This window comes from Crotalus tigris, unplaced genomic scaffold (genome assembly GCF_016545835.1).
Source record: "Crotalus tigris isolate CLP2741 ecotype Arizona unplaced genomic scaffold, ASM1654583v1 scf7180000017590.881132, whole genome shotgun sequence".
NCBI classification, from domain to species: domain Eukaryota; kingdom Metazoa; phylum Chordata; class Lepidosauria; order Squamata; family Viperidae; genus Crotalus; species Crotalus tigris.
Window position 1 is genome coordinate 782,845 of NW_024096496.1, and position 15,410 is coordinate 798,254.

A 15,410-nucleotide genomic window follows, 5' to 3' on the forward strand; every position below is an offset into this window, starting at 1 on the left:
TAAATGGTTATCTGCCTTTTTAAAATTTAGCCCGGTCTTCCATGGAAACAAGGTTAAGAGACATCCAGACCAGGGGTAGGCAACCTTGGCTCTTTTATGACTCGTGGACTTCAACTCCCAGAATTCCTGAGCCAAAATGGCTGGCTCAGGAAATCTGGGAGTTGAAATCCACCAGTATAAAAGAGCCAAGGTTGCCTACCCGACACAGACCAACTTAATTCCGTTAAAAAAATAAATAAATAAATAAAAAATGACACACTGGACATACCTGCCTGCCCCCTTCTACAAAAACTTCCAGAGGCGGCATTACCAGATCAGTTTTTACAACAATTTATTTTCCAAACAGCTTTATTAAATGTGCCAACTAGCACAGGCAGCACACATTGTATGAATGGGGGGCAAAAAACATGTCAACATGTATGATCGTTTTAAAATTCGATGTCATCAGAATGCCACGGGGCTTCTCTTCCCAGCTGACCTAGCTGCAGGCAGCCTCTAATTAAGCTTTTTTTTATTGTTTAAAAAAAAAAAAAGGAGGGGGACACGGGAGCTTTGCCCAAAAAAAAAAAAAAAATCCACACACAAGAAAGATAACGGAGCAGTCTTCTTGGTCGGGAACCGAAGAGCAATTAGGAAGCGTGCTGGGCGGTTGAGAAGCAGAGTTTGAGTGTGTAGGGGTATGGCCCATCTAGGAGAAAGCCAGACATAATTCATGAGCCCCCTCAAATTTTATTTACTCGAAAATAAAAACAGTGTCATCATCAACAGCCGCAGAAAGAAGAAAGGAAGGAAGGAAGGAAGGAAGGAAGGAAGGAAGGAAGGAAGAAAGAAAGAAAGAAAGAAAGAAAGAAAGAAAGAAAGAAAGAAAGAAAGAAAGAAAGAAAGAAAAGGAAGGATAGAGATAAAAAAAAGAGATAGAAAGGAAGGAAAGAAAGAAAAGGAAGGAGAGACAGTGATAGAGAGAACAAAAAGAAAAGAGAAGGAAAGAAAGAAAAAGAAAGAAAAGGCAGGAGAGACAGAGATAGAGAAAGAAAGAAAAGAAAAGGAAGAGACAGATAGAAAAAGAAAGAAAGAAAGAGACAGATAGAAAAGAAGAAAAGGAAGAAACAGAGATAGAGAGAAGGAAGGAAGGAGGGAGGGAGGGAGGGAAGGAAGGAAGGAAGGAAAGAGAGAGAAGAGGACGGAGGAGGAAGGGGGGGAAAGGCATGGGGAAGAGAAAGAGGGGGGGCAGGGAGGGGCAGAGGAGAAGAGGCAAGGAAGGGGCAGGGTTGAGGCAAGTAAAGTGTTGGAAAGAGTAAAAGAAACTGGAAGATGAGAGAGAGAGAGAGAGAGAGAGAGAGAGAGAGAGAGAGAGAGAGAGAGAGGGAGGACCCCCCCCAATACACAGACATTTCTCAAGCATTCCCAACATCTCCCATTGTGATCCATTTTGGGCTGAAGTCAAGAAAATGTGTCTAAACAAATAAACCTCTTACTGGAATCAGATTTCAGCAAAAAACACTTGAGAGATTATTTGCACCTAGTGACTGCAGGTAGTCCTCATCTTATGACCACAACTGACCCCGCAAATTTCGGTGGCTAAGCCAGACAACTGAGTTTTGCTCCGTTTTACAACCATTTTTGCGCACAATTCTTAAGTGAACCACGGCAAGGGTTAAAGTTAGTAACACCGTTGTTGAGTGGACTTGGGAGAGGAAGTCCACAGGTCTTAACGTTACCCAGGTCAGACATTTCTGTTCTAAACACTGAAGCACAGTTCAGAATGGGCCAGCGGCTGCTTTTTTTCCCCCCACCTTCCAGCCGATTAATTTGGCCAGGTCTCCAGTCTGTTGGTGTTTGAAGACCTACTGGCTTTCCTTTCCTACCGGCAGCAGAATTGAACAGGGGGAGGGAAAAAGAGCAGGGAGATTCCCAAATCCTATTAGGGAATCAAGCCCCCCCCCCCCCACACTTCAGCATCTAAAACAAACGCAAGAGGGTCTCACTTGGGTTTTTCATCTGATAATGGTTGAGGAAAGCCAGCGTCTCCAGCGCGTCCCCTTTGGTTTCCCACTCCAGCAGTCCCGACGAGCTCCGTTCACCTGCGGGCGTTTCAAGCGAGGGGTGGGTTAAGCTGCTGCAGGCCCACCTCCTCTGAAACAGAGGCGGGCAAACGCTTGAGGGCTGGACTACAGGTCCCATCGCCCAGACCCACTCTGTTGTCCTACAACAGCGTGGCCCTCGCTCCCTTCTTCCCAAGCAGCGGCGTTCCCAAGGCCAGTCTCTGCGCAGGGATACTTACTCTTTCCTGAAAACACCTTGACAGAAGCCGGTCTCTTTACGCCCAGCTCATCGCAAATCTGAGGAGGGGGGGAAAAATGCCACGTATGTAACAGGAGCATTAAGCCACTACCCCGATCGCACCAATGTATATTTTAGGAATCTCCTCTTCGCTGAAGTCCTATTCCCAGGGGCGCTTGCAGGTTTCAGCCATCGTAGAACTGCGTTTTACCTATTTTTCTGTGCTGTGTTGAACATGTATTGGTAGGAGCCCAAAGAAAAGAGGCTTTTAAACATCATCTTACAGTAGTGGTTCTCAACCTTTTTAATGCCGCAACCCCCACCGGTCGTAAGTCGAGGACTACTCAACTGGTGCAGCACCGTTTGCAGAATGGGACTTTTGGCGGGCTCAGCAGGGCAGAGACAGCCTGGACCATTCCTATTGGCCTTTGAAAGCCAATAGAAGTAGACTCTATTCAAGAGAGTCTATTCTGTTGGCTTTCAGAAGCCAATAGAATCAAAGGGAGTAGTGCAGCTAAGGGGAAAAAAATGGTGGACTGCGTTGTTTGGCGACCCCCGTGAAATGGTCGTTTGACCCCAAGTGAGGTCCTGACCCACAGGTTGAGAACCGCTGTCTTACAGCAAAAAACAGCTCATTTAAATGTTTGGGCTGAACAACTACTGAACAAGTCACTATTGTTTTGGGTCAAATGTTTTTTAGAACCACTTCACAGCCTCTTCTTGCTATTGCTTCTGTCAAAAAATGAGCATTAATCCGTTCTCCTCTTGTGAGGCCAAATAAAGACCAAGCTCACATCCAGGCTCAGAACCTAACGGAGTTGCCACCGAGATGAACCAGCAAGGGGGCCGAACTGGGTCCATTGCAGTTGCTACTTCTAGGCCAGGGGTAGACAACCTCGGCTCTTTTATGACTCATGGACTTCAACTCCCAGAATTCCTGAGCCAGCATAGCTCAGCATGGAAACATCTCCCTTTCCCCTCAGCATGGCTGGCTCAGGAATTCTGGGAGTTGAAGTCCACAAGTCATAAAAGAGCCAAGGTTGCCTACCCCTGGTCTAGGCTCTGCTAGTATCATATCAAGCCCCTTTTTTCCCCTTTAGGATTACTGCTTCCTGCCTTTGGGAATATAAGCTACGTTTGGGAGTCAGATGCTGTCCAGATCCATTAAAGTCGTCATCCTGTCACACACTAAAGGCAGCAAGTTTTGATTCTTCCTAAACTCTCTAAGGGAAGGTGGGTGGGTAAGAAACACAAAGTATCAATCAATAAACCAACGGCTGCCTTAGTTCCCCCCGTTGTGGCCAAGGTGGCCGAAGCTGCCCCCGGTCAAAACCTTTACCTCGTAGAAGTTATCTTCCGTCACTTCCAGAGGTGCGTTGAAGAAATGGAGCACGTTGCTGGGATGCTGGATACGGTTCTTGGCGGCTTGCTCCGGGGTGGAGAACCGATTGTTCCGGGAGCCGCTGAAATCTTTGTAGCTGCAGGAACCGTCCTCAAGACCGTAGGACTGGCCAGGCATGATGGCCTGTTGCTTTGACACGCTGCGGACAAACCAAGACAGGCTGTTTATTTATTTATTTTATGAGACTGATATACCGCTTTAAGTGCGTGCACTCTCTAAGCGGTGTACACCAGTAAGCAGAGTGTGTGTGTGTGTGTGTTTACATTGCCCCCAACAATCTGGGTCCTCATTTTACCTACCCCGGAAGGATGGAAGGCTGAGTCAACCTTCAGCCGGTGAGATTTGAACCGCTGACCTGCTGAACACAGTCAGCTAAAGTGGCCTGCAGTACTGCACCCTAACTGCTGCGCCACCTCGGCTGTTCATGTTCTGCCCTCTTGATTTTGACCCAGATTCCTCAAAGGAGGTCTCGGGAACAAAGCAGGCGAAACTCACCACACATTCAGCTTCTGGTCAAACATGAAGTTGTTGTTGAGGTGGGTGATGGCTCGGTCCACCGCGTAGCCGTCTGCCATCTCCACCATGGCTGCCCCAGGCTTGCTTTTCATGAACTTCACCTAAAAAAAAAAGCATTTCTTGGTTCAAAGTGCGAGAGAGGACAAAAGCAGAGTGTTCTCCAAGGCAGCCACCCACCCAGCCAGCACGGGTACAAACCTGTCTCCATTTTAATAGGAATTGTTTCCTAAACAGTAGATCCAAACCTCAACCAGCCTCTGCATTCAAAATGGCTTCCCCGTGTACACCCTCCCAATCACACTCAACTTATAACCATCCCTTGGTTTGAAGTCACAACAGCGCTGCGTTGTTCACACGTCCCTTGCAACCATCCCTGCTGTCGGGCGATCGAAATTCAGAGGCTTGGCAACTGAACTCGTATTTACGACAGTTGCAGTGTTCTCGGGATCACGCGATCCCCTTTTTACGACCTTTTGACAAGCAAAGTCAATAGGGAAGCTAGATTCGCTTTACAACGGCGCTACTAACTCGACACTGCAGTGGTTCATCTCACAACTATAGCGGGAAAGGTCGTAAAATGGGGCAAAACCCATTTAACGCTGGTCTTGCTTAGCAACTAAAATGTTGGGCTCCATTTTGTGGTCCTAATTCGAGGATTACCTGTAGCCTTCAGGCAATAGTCTCAAGGCCGGCTTGCCTTTCCCAGCTGGTACTCAAAGCCCACACAAGCTTTACCGGTGTAGCACCAGGCTGCTTGCCGTTTTTAACTCAAACCTGTTTCCAAAGCAGTGAAGGCTCCAGACTCTCTGCAGCCTGAGGGCTCAAACTCTCCCGCCCTCCCTGCCATTCCCACGGGCTGGAAGGAGCCATCGCCGGAGTGCAGAAGGTTCCCTGACTTTGACTGAATTCTACGCCTTCCCTCGGGAGGGAGGCTGTTCACCCTTGTCGCCCAGGGAGCAGCTCTTGTGACCAGGTGGAAGGAAGCCTCTCCACCTCCAACGTCGTCAGGCCCAAATCTTACACCTGGTTTCAGGATGGGCAACTGGCCAATCGGGACGCGGCTCAAGACAAAGCGAGCAGGTAGGTATAGAGCAGGGGTGGGCAAGCTGGGCTCTTTTATGACCAGTGGACTTCAACTCCCAGAATTCCTCAGCCAGCCAAGCTGAGGGGAAAGGGAGAGGTTTCCAAGCTGAGCCATGCTGGCTCAGGAATTCTGGGAGTTGAAGTCCACCCATCTCCAAGTGGCCATGGTTGAGAAATACAGGCCTAGGCCAGGGCTAGGCAACTTTGGCTCTTTTGTGACTAGTGGACTTCAACTCTCAGAATTCCTGAGCCAGCATGGATCAGCCTGGAAACCTCTCCCTTTCCCCTCAGCATGGCTGGCTCAGGAATTCTGGGAGTTGGCGTCCACGAGTCATAAAAGAGCCAAGGTTGCCTACCCCTGCTCTAGACTCTAGGCCTAGGGTAGGGGTCTTCAAACTTGGCCCTTTTATGACTGGTGGACTTCAACTCCCAGAATTCCTCAGCCAGCATGGCTCAGCTGGGAAACTCTCCCTTTCCCCTCAGCACGGCTGGCTCAGGAATTCTGGGAGTTGAAGTCCACGAGTCACAAAAGAGCCAAGGTGGCCTACCCCTGGTATACAGAGATTGTACTTGGGTTTTCCGAGCCACGGACAGGAGGATCTCAACAGCACTGTGCCCGAAGACCTCCGAAGGAAGCAAAAACTATGGGGGGGGGATCTGACTGCTAGCAGGAAGGGGCTCGAGGCCGGAATCCTATAGAGGCCAAACCTAGCCCCCACTAGGCCGTTCCGGCCCACCGGAAGCCCTGCCACCCCGGATCCGCCCTCTCCCTCGGCAGCTCACCTTCTCCACGTTTCCGTAGAGGCAGAAGACGTTGAAAACACGGTCGCAGTTCATCTTAGACTGGTCCAGGCCGTAGACCATCAACACGGGGCTGTCGGCGTGGGGGCCGTACTCCGGAGGGGGCGGCGGTGGCGGGGGGTGCCCGTACTGAGGCCCGTAGCGGCTGGGTCCTCGGTGACGGCCTCCCACGGGCGGACCCATCCGCCTCCCTTCGTAATGAGGAGGAGGAGGGCCGTAGCCTTCGTCGTGGTAGTGGCTGTGGTAGCCCCCGTGAGGCCCTCCTGGAGGAGGAAGCAAAGGTCAGCCAACGCCGGGGCCAAGTTGGAGGAGGGCCAGGGACGCTGCCCGTCCCACGGACCAAGCCTCACCGTATTCAGCAGGGTGGTCTCCAAGGAGAGGAGGCTGCCTCTGGCGCTTGTTCGGATTCCCGCCCGGCTCCCCTGTCGAAAGGAGAGGAACATTAGAAACATCTCCAAACCGTTCAGTCGGCTCGATTTCTGGGGCAGACCTTGGGTGAGGCCACCAGGCCGGCCTGCGGCATTCTCCATATTACAACTTCCAGTTTCCTCAGAATAGGTCTCTTTTCCACCTGGGGGCTGGGGAGGGTGTTAAAAATGGCACCTGCTTTTCAGGGGCACCTGCACAACCGTCTCCCCCCCCCAATCCACCCTGGCTGTCCCTTCTACGGTTAAGAGGAGGCTGGAAGGGGCCATTTGGGACAGATCCTGAGGCTACCTCGAACATAAAAGCTCCGATGTGTCTTCCGGGCTTTTATTTAAGCAGCCGATGAACTAGGGCTCTGTTGGGACGCCAAAGCGTTAAGTCTCAACAATCTAGCTGGCCTGACAAAGGTTCTCTTAAAGTCTGTTCACTTTTCTCCTGAAAATTTAACCTTGTGGCAGGGGAGGATTTTTTAAAAATAATAATAAAAAAAGCAAAAAGGATCAACAGAAGCTAATTTCACCACCAATTCGAACATTAGGACAGCAGGGGGGGGGGGAAGATGAAACAAAACTCTTTTTGCCAGCCCACTCCCCACCTCTAGCAGAGCTAAAAGGATTAAAACAAGACCAAGAAGAAGACGGCAAAGCAAAGCAAAAGTAGCAATTGTCCAGTTTAAACACAAATCGAAATACAAGACAGAAGAATTTTAAGCAAGTCATACAATTCTCGTTTTGGTTTTTGTTTTTTTAAAAAAAGTAAGAGTTTCGCAGTTTATTTCAATAGTCATTACAAAGATTGAAAAAGGCTACTTACAGCAGGAGTTTAAAGTACAATGTCCCTTGTCACATATATATTCTGCATTTCTCTTACCATTGGACGCTTCAACAGTGTAAGCACAGTTCTGAAAGATGGCGTCCCATCAAACATACACTGCGACCCTGCGTTACATGGTTCCAGAGTCAAATTCACGTCAAAAGGCACCAAAACTGACACAATTAAATTTAAAAAAAAAAAAAATTAAATGAAAAAGGGCTCACAGATGTTTTGTTTTGTTTTTGTTTGTTTTGTCTTCAGATGGTATCAAGGAAAAAAAAAAGGACATAACCAAGGTGTAGTGAGTGTTCCTTCCATGTTGCATCTCCTGATGTTTTTTTGTTTTTTTGTCATGTGCTGTTAAATCAGGTTTTGGTGCTTCTGGCTGTGTAGGTCTCCCGTGTGCGTGTCTCTCCTCTGTTAATGGAGTGTGCCTTGGATCTCAAGTGCCCCTGAAGCGGACGAGACCCCCCCAGTCTCTAGGGAACTGGGGGCTCCCGGGGACTTGGTGTCTGTTTGGGGTTTTGGTTTTTTTTGTCTGTCTCCACTTGGCGCTGATCAAATGTCGGCAGCCGAGGACTGCAAGAAAAGAGTGATTAAAAGGCCCTCCCAAACCAAACCAAGTTGATATGGAGAGCATCTTATATCTTGAAGGGTCTCGGGGATCTACTCCGTTCTCCGTTTAAGACCGTTGGTGCACTTTGTCTGAGACCCCTCTGGGTGTTTTCCTAGTTTCTGTGTTTCCCTTCTTGGGTTCAAAGTTTTTGTTTTTGACTTTTTGTTTTGTTTTGTAAGCATGTCGTGGCCTGGTGAGTCAGTCTCTCTCTCTCTCTGTCTCTCTCTCTCTCTTTTTTCTCTGTCTCCCTCTGTGCTTGTAGATGTCTCTCAGATCGCGGTGTTGTGTCCTTGATGTGAGGAAATGAACTCAAATCTGTTGCCTTTCAGGTACACTTAAGATGCTGCATGTTTTCTCCAGGCAGAGCTAGTGCAAGGTTGAGTTTGCTTTTTTTTTTCCTACACTGTGTAGTGTTAGAGAGTGTCTAGCAGAAGGCAGATCACAGACAATTCAGAACTTCCACGGCAGCTGCGCACGGGTCCCCCAGGGCCATGTGGGAAATCTGTTCAGAGCTGGGGAAAGGCCAGATATATCACACCTCCTTGGTGCCCAGCCTGAGGGAGGGCAGAGAGGCGGGAGGCAGCTTCTGAACTGCCCAGCCCTGCCAACTTAAGCCACTGCCCATCTGCACAGCGCCTCAGTATGTACCTTGGAGGAGAAAGTGAGTCATGTTCATGTCAAGTCATGTAATGCCATTGCTTGCTTCACCGGGAGGGCGGGGTCAAAGGTGACCTCTGCCAGAGCCCCCACCCCCTGCCCAACCCCGCCATCCAACAGCCTCCCCAGGCTTGTTTGGTCCGTGGAGCCAACCAACGCTGCCCACCTCACAGAGGGAACACGCTGCTTTCTGCCCGTGTGCAGCAAGGCCAAGGCAGGGCTTCCCACTAGCTTTAGACCAATGTTTTTCAACCTTGACCATTTTAAGGCATGTGGACTTCAACTCCCAGAATTCCACAGCCAGCATTGCTGGCTGTGGAATTCTGGAAGTTGAAGTCCACATGCCTTAAAATGGTCAAGGTCGAGAAACACTGCTTTAGACTGAGCTGACGCAGATGGTGACCCCCTCCTCCTCCTCTCAGTCCCTCTCAAGGAAATGGCACTGGAGACCCCTTCAGCCCCCAAAGCGTACGCCACCCTCCCAAGTCCCAGAGTCTGCATGCAGGTTTCCTTGAACACAAGAGAAGTGTTTTTCCCCTCTGCCCGCCCTCCACCCGTGGAATGGCAGAAATGCAATATATGCCCCCAGATCCACAAAGGAGGTGGCTAGGCCAGCAGCAGGGCCAAAGGCTGGGTGCGGCCCGAGACTTTCAAACAGAGGGGGACAGCCATTTCCGGACCCTCCAGGAGTTAAAAGCTCCCTAGCGTCCATTCTGGGATGCCCCAGAGCGTAAAGGAAATCTGAGCCCAGCCTGCTTTTAGACTCCTGTGTTACTACATCGCCCTCTTCCTAGTAGCTGCAATCCACACACGGAGACGCAACACCAAGGGGGAAGGATACCTGGCCAGACGCAATCAGGGAGACAAAGCCGCCCCAATTTCCTTGTGGCTATTCTTGGCACATACACACCCTCACGCCCCCCGCCCTCCCCACTGCGTCTGGAGAAGCCTCCTGGGGCTAAAGCCTCCCCTCCAGGCTTCCCAAATTGGGCCCCGTGTTGGACAGCAGGCAAATGGCATTACATCACACAATTCATCTGGAGGAAGTGTGCTCTTCAAGAGGACAAGGAAGGGTCTCGTGTGTAGCTTGAGAGCAGGCTATCAAGGTTACCTTGCCCGCTGAGGTTCGGGTTGGTGTAATCCCAGGTGTCCTGGTCATTCTTGAAGACGTTCAAGCGCGTGGGCTAAAAAAAAAAACAACGAAGCACAAATGTTCAAAACTAACCCAGGGGGATTCAAGAGAGGGAGCTCGAGAAAGGGAGCCACCAAGTGATCACACTGGCCGCTGAGCTGTCACAAAACAGTGACCTAACTGGCTTATAGCCATTAAGTATCTATCTATTCCACTTTAGCCTGTAATATGTGACAATTAGCACAACTGTTTGTTATAAAAACAGATGTAATGTTTGCTACATGCTCGGTCTTGACCGGCTTCCTATTAAGAATGCCGGACCTATAGATTTTTCCTATTATGGGGGGGGGGGAGGGGAGAGGTGAAATTTAACGTCAAACATCTGGCTGCCAAGGGCCAGGTTAAGAGTCCTTGTTCCTGCCAGCCACTGCAGGTGTTACTTTAACCTAGAGGTAATCCTCGACTTATGACTGGCTGCTTAGTGACCCTTCAAAGTCCTGATGGAGTCCCCAAAAGCTACTTACAATCTGATTCCCAGGTTCCAACCGCCGCCCCTGCCCCATAGTCCCGTGTGCATTTTGGACCCCCGACAACCCGGCCTGCGTTTACAGCCATAATTCTGTGGCCGTAATTCACATTTTGGCCAGAAAGCTTTCCCTCCTGGTTTCCCGCAAAAATCAGCCCCTGAATTTGTTAAGGACTGCTGCATTAAAGATCCGAAAATCGGGTTAGTCACAGAACGAGCCACTTGACAACTATCAAGACTTACAAGCGTTAATTGGCCGGCTTAACTATGCCCGTAGGTTTGAGGACTACCTGCATTTTACAAAACTGGGTAGGAATTCCTGCCATTCTGCGACAGACAAGAAACACCAGGCCGGTTTCCCCAATTTTTCAACTTTCGTTGCCTTTCCCTACTCGCCAGATATTTTATTGCAAAGTCACAATCACAACTGCACCATTTTGGAAGGTTAGCAAATGCCATCCGATTCAGAAAACAAGTCCTGGCGGATTTGGGGCCGAGGTGCTGCAGACTCTCCTGGGCAACACAGGAGCCAGTCCCCTCTTGTGCCACCCTCCCCCCGCCGCTCACCTTGGCGTATTCAATCTTCAGAGTACAGCAGCCGGAGTAAATGTCGGCCCCGTTCAAAGAAGCTTTTGCTCTCTGAGCGCTTTGCACAGAGTCAAATGTGTGCAGAATTAAGGAAATCTTAACTGGATGCTCCCTCGTCAACTTTCTTTTAAGCTGCTAGCCTTTCTTGTTTACCCAGCAGCGTTCTGGCTGTCAAGGTTGACTGTAACGCACCTCTGCCCACAGATTGACAACGGGAGGGGGAATGCTGGGAATGTATTGGGAGCTTGGAGGGAGGAATTTATGACAGCGCTTTGCAGCCTGAGACAGTCCGGGGGAGACGCCAAGGCCACTCGACAGGGACCTTCCGAAGGCGCCGTGTGTTTTCCCAAAACAAAACGAACACACTGGACTGGCAGACAACGGACAAAGGGTGGCCCAAATGGGGAAAAGGAAGGGGAAGTTAATTGTGCTGTTTTTCGCGCAAAAACCTCAGAGGTAGCTTCGCTTCTTCTGTGCCTGTATGGACCTATCAGTAAAGTTAAACTCTTGGTAAACCATGTCCCAGGAGTTTTTCTTTTGCTGCATGGGCCAACGGGACGGTTGACACTAGCCAGAAAAGTGCTGCATCTCCTCCAGCCCACTTGAAAGACAGTTCTGCTTCACCTCAGCTATCAAAAAAGAAAAGAAAGGATATTCCACCATAGCTTGGACCCCATTTTTTCTAAAGATAACGATGCGCTGAACTGGACCACACGGATTGCAAATGGTATACAGGACATCCTGCAAGAGAAAGACCATAAAAGTCAACAAGATCTCACAAGATCTCTGCCTACCAGAGACGTCAAGACTCCATTTGTTGAAACAAGGAGACGGGCCCACAAACCATCCAGACATCAACTTAACCCTCAGTCTGCTCTCCCTGACTGGGTCCAAAGCAGGCTTGGAGGCCCCACGAAAGCCAGGACTGCCACACGTCCTAGATTGGGGGGTCCCCCACAAAAAGCAGCCTCATAACGCACCGTGGTAATGGAGTAGATGGGGTTCAGAATGGTGAAGAGCAAGACGTTGTTTACTCCTCGAGAATCATCCGAGTCACCGGGCCGTGAGATCTTCTGGCTGGTAGAATAGTTGACAAAGGCCGGATGCCCAGCAATGTAGATCTGATTGTCCGCTGCGTAATTCACAGCATTGCACGCTCCGAGTATGTCCTCAAACTCTACTAGAGCCTGTCTCTTTTTGGGCATCACCACCACATAGCTGGGGAGGGAAGGAGGGAAGGAAGGAGGGAGGGAGGGAGAGGGAGAGGGAGAGAGAGAGGAGAGAGAGAGAGAGAGAGAGAGAGAGAGAGAGAGAGAGAAGGACTCTCGGTCACTGAACATGCGCCATCTGTCAAGCTATCCCCCTGGGTGTTCTGGCAGCCCGTCCCTCACCTGATTGGGCCAAATTCTTGCAAGGCCTCCACCAGATCAGCTTCCACCACGCCATCAATCAGACCCCTGATGTGGACCACAGGAGATGCAGCTGGCTTGTGAGGATCATCATAGTTCTCCTGCGAGAGAAGATGAGGTCATTGAACACTTGTAAAATTCTAGCGCACAAGGAAGAGGCGACTCTCGCACAAAGAAGCGTTTCTGGGAGAGGGCATCTTGGAACAGCTGAAGCAATGCTATGTAGCTCAAAAGGATTCCTTAGGCAGAGGAAAACGTAGCAGTTCAAATGGAATTCCCTGTCATCAGAGATAGTTAAGTTATTGTTTTTTTTTTTTTAAGTGGGACTGAGAAAATTAACCAGGAAGAAAAATCATTCTTGATTACAGCTACTTTATATATTGATGGGAAGCAACAGAAAAGGCTGTTGGCGGGATCCAGCACACCTCCTCTGGTCCCAGCTTACGTTAAAAGAGCAACAGTTACATTTCTTTGGCCAATTCACGCTCAAAGCCCCTTCCCTGCTCTAGGCCAGGGGTTCCCAACTAGGGGTGCGAGACAATATTCCAGGGGGTGCGAAAAGTTGGGCTTTCAAAATTATAGCGTATATGCATAATTTGTTGCCATCGTTTCAAACTTTTGTTAAGGTGTGCGAGGTATACAAAAATGCAAATGCTTCCTGTTTAAGAGAGAAATATATCCCACATACCCTTTGGCCATTCTAGTAAATTTAAACCCACCGTCTACATGTTCTGGGACCGACAGTTAAATGCAGTAATTTATTAAATTTAATAATAATAAAGTTGGAAGGGATCTTGGAGGTCATCTAGTCCAACCCCCTGCTCAGGCAGGAAACCCTATACCATTTCAGACAAATGGCTGTCCAGTCTCTTCTTAAAAACTTCCAGTGTTGGAGCATCCACCGCTTCTGGAGGCAGGTTGTTCCACTGGTTAACTGTTTTACATGCTTAACGTGTTTTACAATTTATACGAAGCCCATCTCATTATCCAAAGCCACTCATACTTCACAGTTAACCACCCTGCCCAGCCAATGGCTAGAAAAACCTCTGCAAAATGCACACACCCAAACTGAAAACACTCCCAAGGCAGTTAAGCGTGACTTTCTCTCTACAAAAGGAAAAAGCCTCCAGCCACACGTCCCGAGTCTTAAAACAGGATGAAATTACTTTGCCTGCAGAACCTGCACAGTGGATGCAATTGGACGCTGCAGGATGAGCTACCCTGGTCCCGATCACCACCTTCCTTCCACACTAGGCCCTGGCTGAGCAGCAGAACCAGCATGCAATAAATCCTAATTAAGCAGGCACACAAGCCACTCTTTCCCAATCTAAAGAGCTTTGCTCACAAGGACACCCGCCTTTTAATTCACATTTGCAGCGGTGGAATTGCGAAAGCGATGGTTTGCCCGGGGTCTAAGCCGCCTTTGGTGGATCCATAAGGCTGTGCTAGTCAAGGCCAAGCCTTCCTTAAGGGCTTTCCCATCCTGACTTGAACCCGGGGCGAACCCAAGTCTGTCCCTCTTTCAAAGGGCTGCTCAAAGCTGTCATGTTAAGGCAGGGATGGGCCGCTATGGTCCCTTGACGACCTGGGGGACTACAATTCCCAGAGTTCCTGAGCCAGCAAAGCTAAGGAATTCTGGGAGTTGAAGTCCACAAGTCTTAAAGTCACCAGGGTTGAGGACCCCTGCCCTAAAGCAGTGTTTCCCAAACTTGACAATTTTAAGGCATGTGGACTTCAACTCCCAGAATTCCACAGCCAGCAACGGAATTCTGGGAGTTGAAGTCCTCATGCCTTAAAATTGTCAAGTTTGGGAAACACTGCCCTAAAGCATTACCCAGTTAGAGTCAAAGTTGGATGGCAAGAATACTTAGCAATCCAAATCGAAGTCCCAATTTCTGCTGTTGCTTTTTTTTTTAATGCTCTGGTTTGCGCAGATAAATAATATTATTTGCGCAGTTCTAGTCGTCTTCAAGAAGCAATGGCTGGAAGGGGTATCGGATTTAGGCAGGCGGGCATCGGTAGCCCTCACCTCGCGACCACAACTGAGCCGAGATTTTACGTTGCTAAGTGAGAAGACATTTGTTCAGGGAGTTTTGCCCCGTTTTGATGACTGGCTGGCTCAGGAAGTCTGGGAATTGTAGTCCCCCAGGTCGTCAAGGGACCATAGCGGTGTCAAGGCATCCCAGCGAGGCCTCAGCTAAGCAGGCAGTCCGCCTCCCTGCTAGGAGGGTAGACTGCTCCCGTCAAGGGAAGCTCTACTTACCAACCTTTCCCCCCCCCCTTTTAAAGGCCCGACTTTTCAGCGCTCAAAGGCCTGCTTGGGATGGAAGGAGGGAGGGAGGGGGGCGTCTCTCCTCTCGCCCCTCCCACCCAGGCGGGCAAAGGAGGCGGGATGCTGACGGTAGACTGCGCCTGCCCCTGGAGGCTCCACGCCGGCCCCCCTCGCCGCCCCCACGCGGCAGGACTACAACTCCCATCTTTCCAAGCCGCCACGCACCTCCTGGAGCTGCAAACCTTCCCCCCCTCCGCTCGTTGTGAGGGATGATGGGAGTTGTAGTCCGGCGCTTTAAAGGCCTTCCTTCCTCACCCCGCCACCGGCCGCTCCCCCCGGCCCGTGGTCCGCGTTCTCCGTTTTCTGGCGCTTCGGGGCGCGCCCGCCTTCAGGGCCGCCCCCGTAGTAACGGCCGGAGCCGCCGCCGCCTCCTCCTCCTCCGCCAGCCATCTTCACCATGTCCCCTCCGCGTCCCGAGCCGCCGCCACCTTCGCCGCTCTGCGAACCTCGCCACCTCCGCCGCGACATGGCGCCCACACTACCCCAGCCCACCCTCGCTCCCACCTGAGGCCCGCCTCTATTGGGCTGGCCCGCCGTCGCTCACGGCTGTCGGGGCTCTCATTGGGTTGAGGCGGTGCCTTACCTACCCTTGTCCCGCCCTCCGCCGCCATAGGGTCGACCGTCTCCCGCCTGCCGATATGATTCGTTCTTGCATCCGTTTATCAAAGGTCCTGGCCTTTTCCGTTGGCCAGCAGGAACATCCGTCCCCTCTTCCTACAAACTCATTGGATCAAGGCGACGTCTCTCGGCGCGGCATCCCGCCCCACCACATTGCTCCTCGTGAACTTCCCTCCTTCTTCTTCATAAAACCGTCGGGTCCCCTGAAAAG

The 15,410-nt window shown here is 50.5% G+C and overlaps 1 protein-coding gene across 2 annotated transcripts; it reads right to left on the bottom strand.

Moving 5' to 3' along the window:
- Positions 1-314: 314 nt before the first annotated feature.
- On the bottom strand, positions 315-15,062 carry HNRNPL (heterogeneous nuclear ribonucleoprotein L). 2 transcript variants are annotated; one of them, XM_039363543.1, is made up of 13 exons: positions 14,837-15,062; positions 12,232-12,350; positions 11,821-12,058; positions 11,496-11,581; positions 10,820-10,916; positions 9,706-9,778; positions 6,433-6,504; positions 6,065-6,345; positions 4,178-4,299; positions 3,620-3,821; positions 2,282-2,339; positions 1,986-2,081; positions 315-688 (listed from the first exon to the last, which is right to left on the bottom strand). In XM_039363543.1, exons 1-13 carry the CDS (start codon positions 15,047-15,049, stop codon positions 630-632), a joined length of 1,716 nt encoding a protein of 571 aa, XP_039219477.1. In that variant the 5' UTR covers positions 15,050-15,062; the 3' UTR covers positions 315-629. The 2 variants fall into 2 exon arrangements, with proteins under 2 accessions (XP_039219477.1, XP_039219486.1); XM_039363552.1 differs by lacking the exon at positions 14,837-15,062 and adding an exon at positions 14,747-14,770.
- Positions 15,063-15,410: the final 348 nt, after the last annotated feature.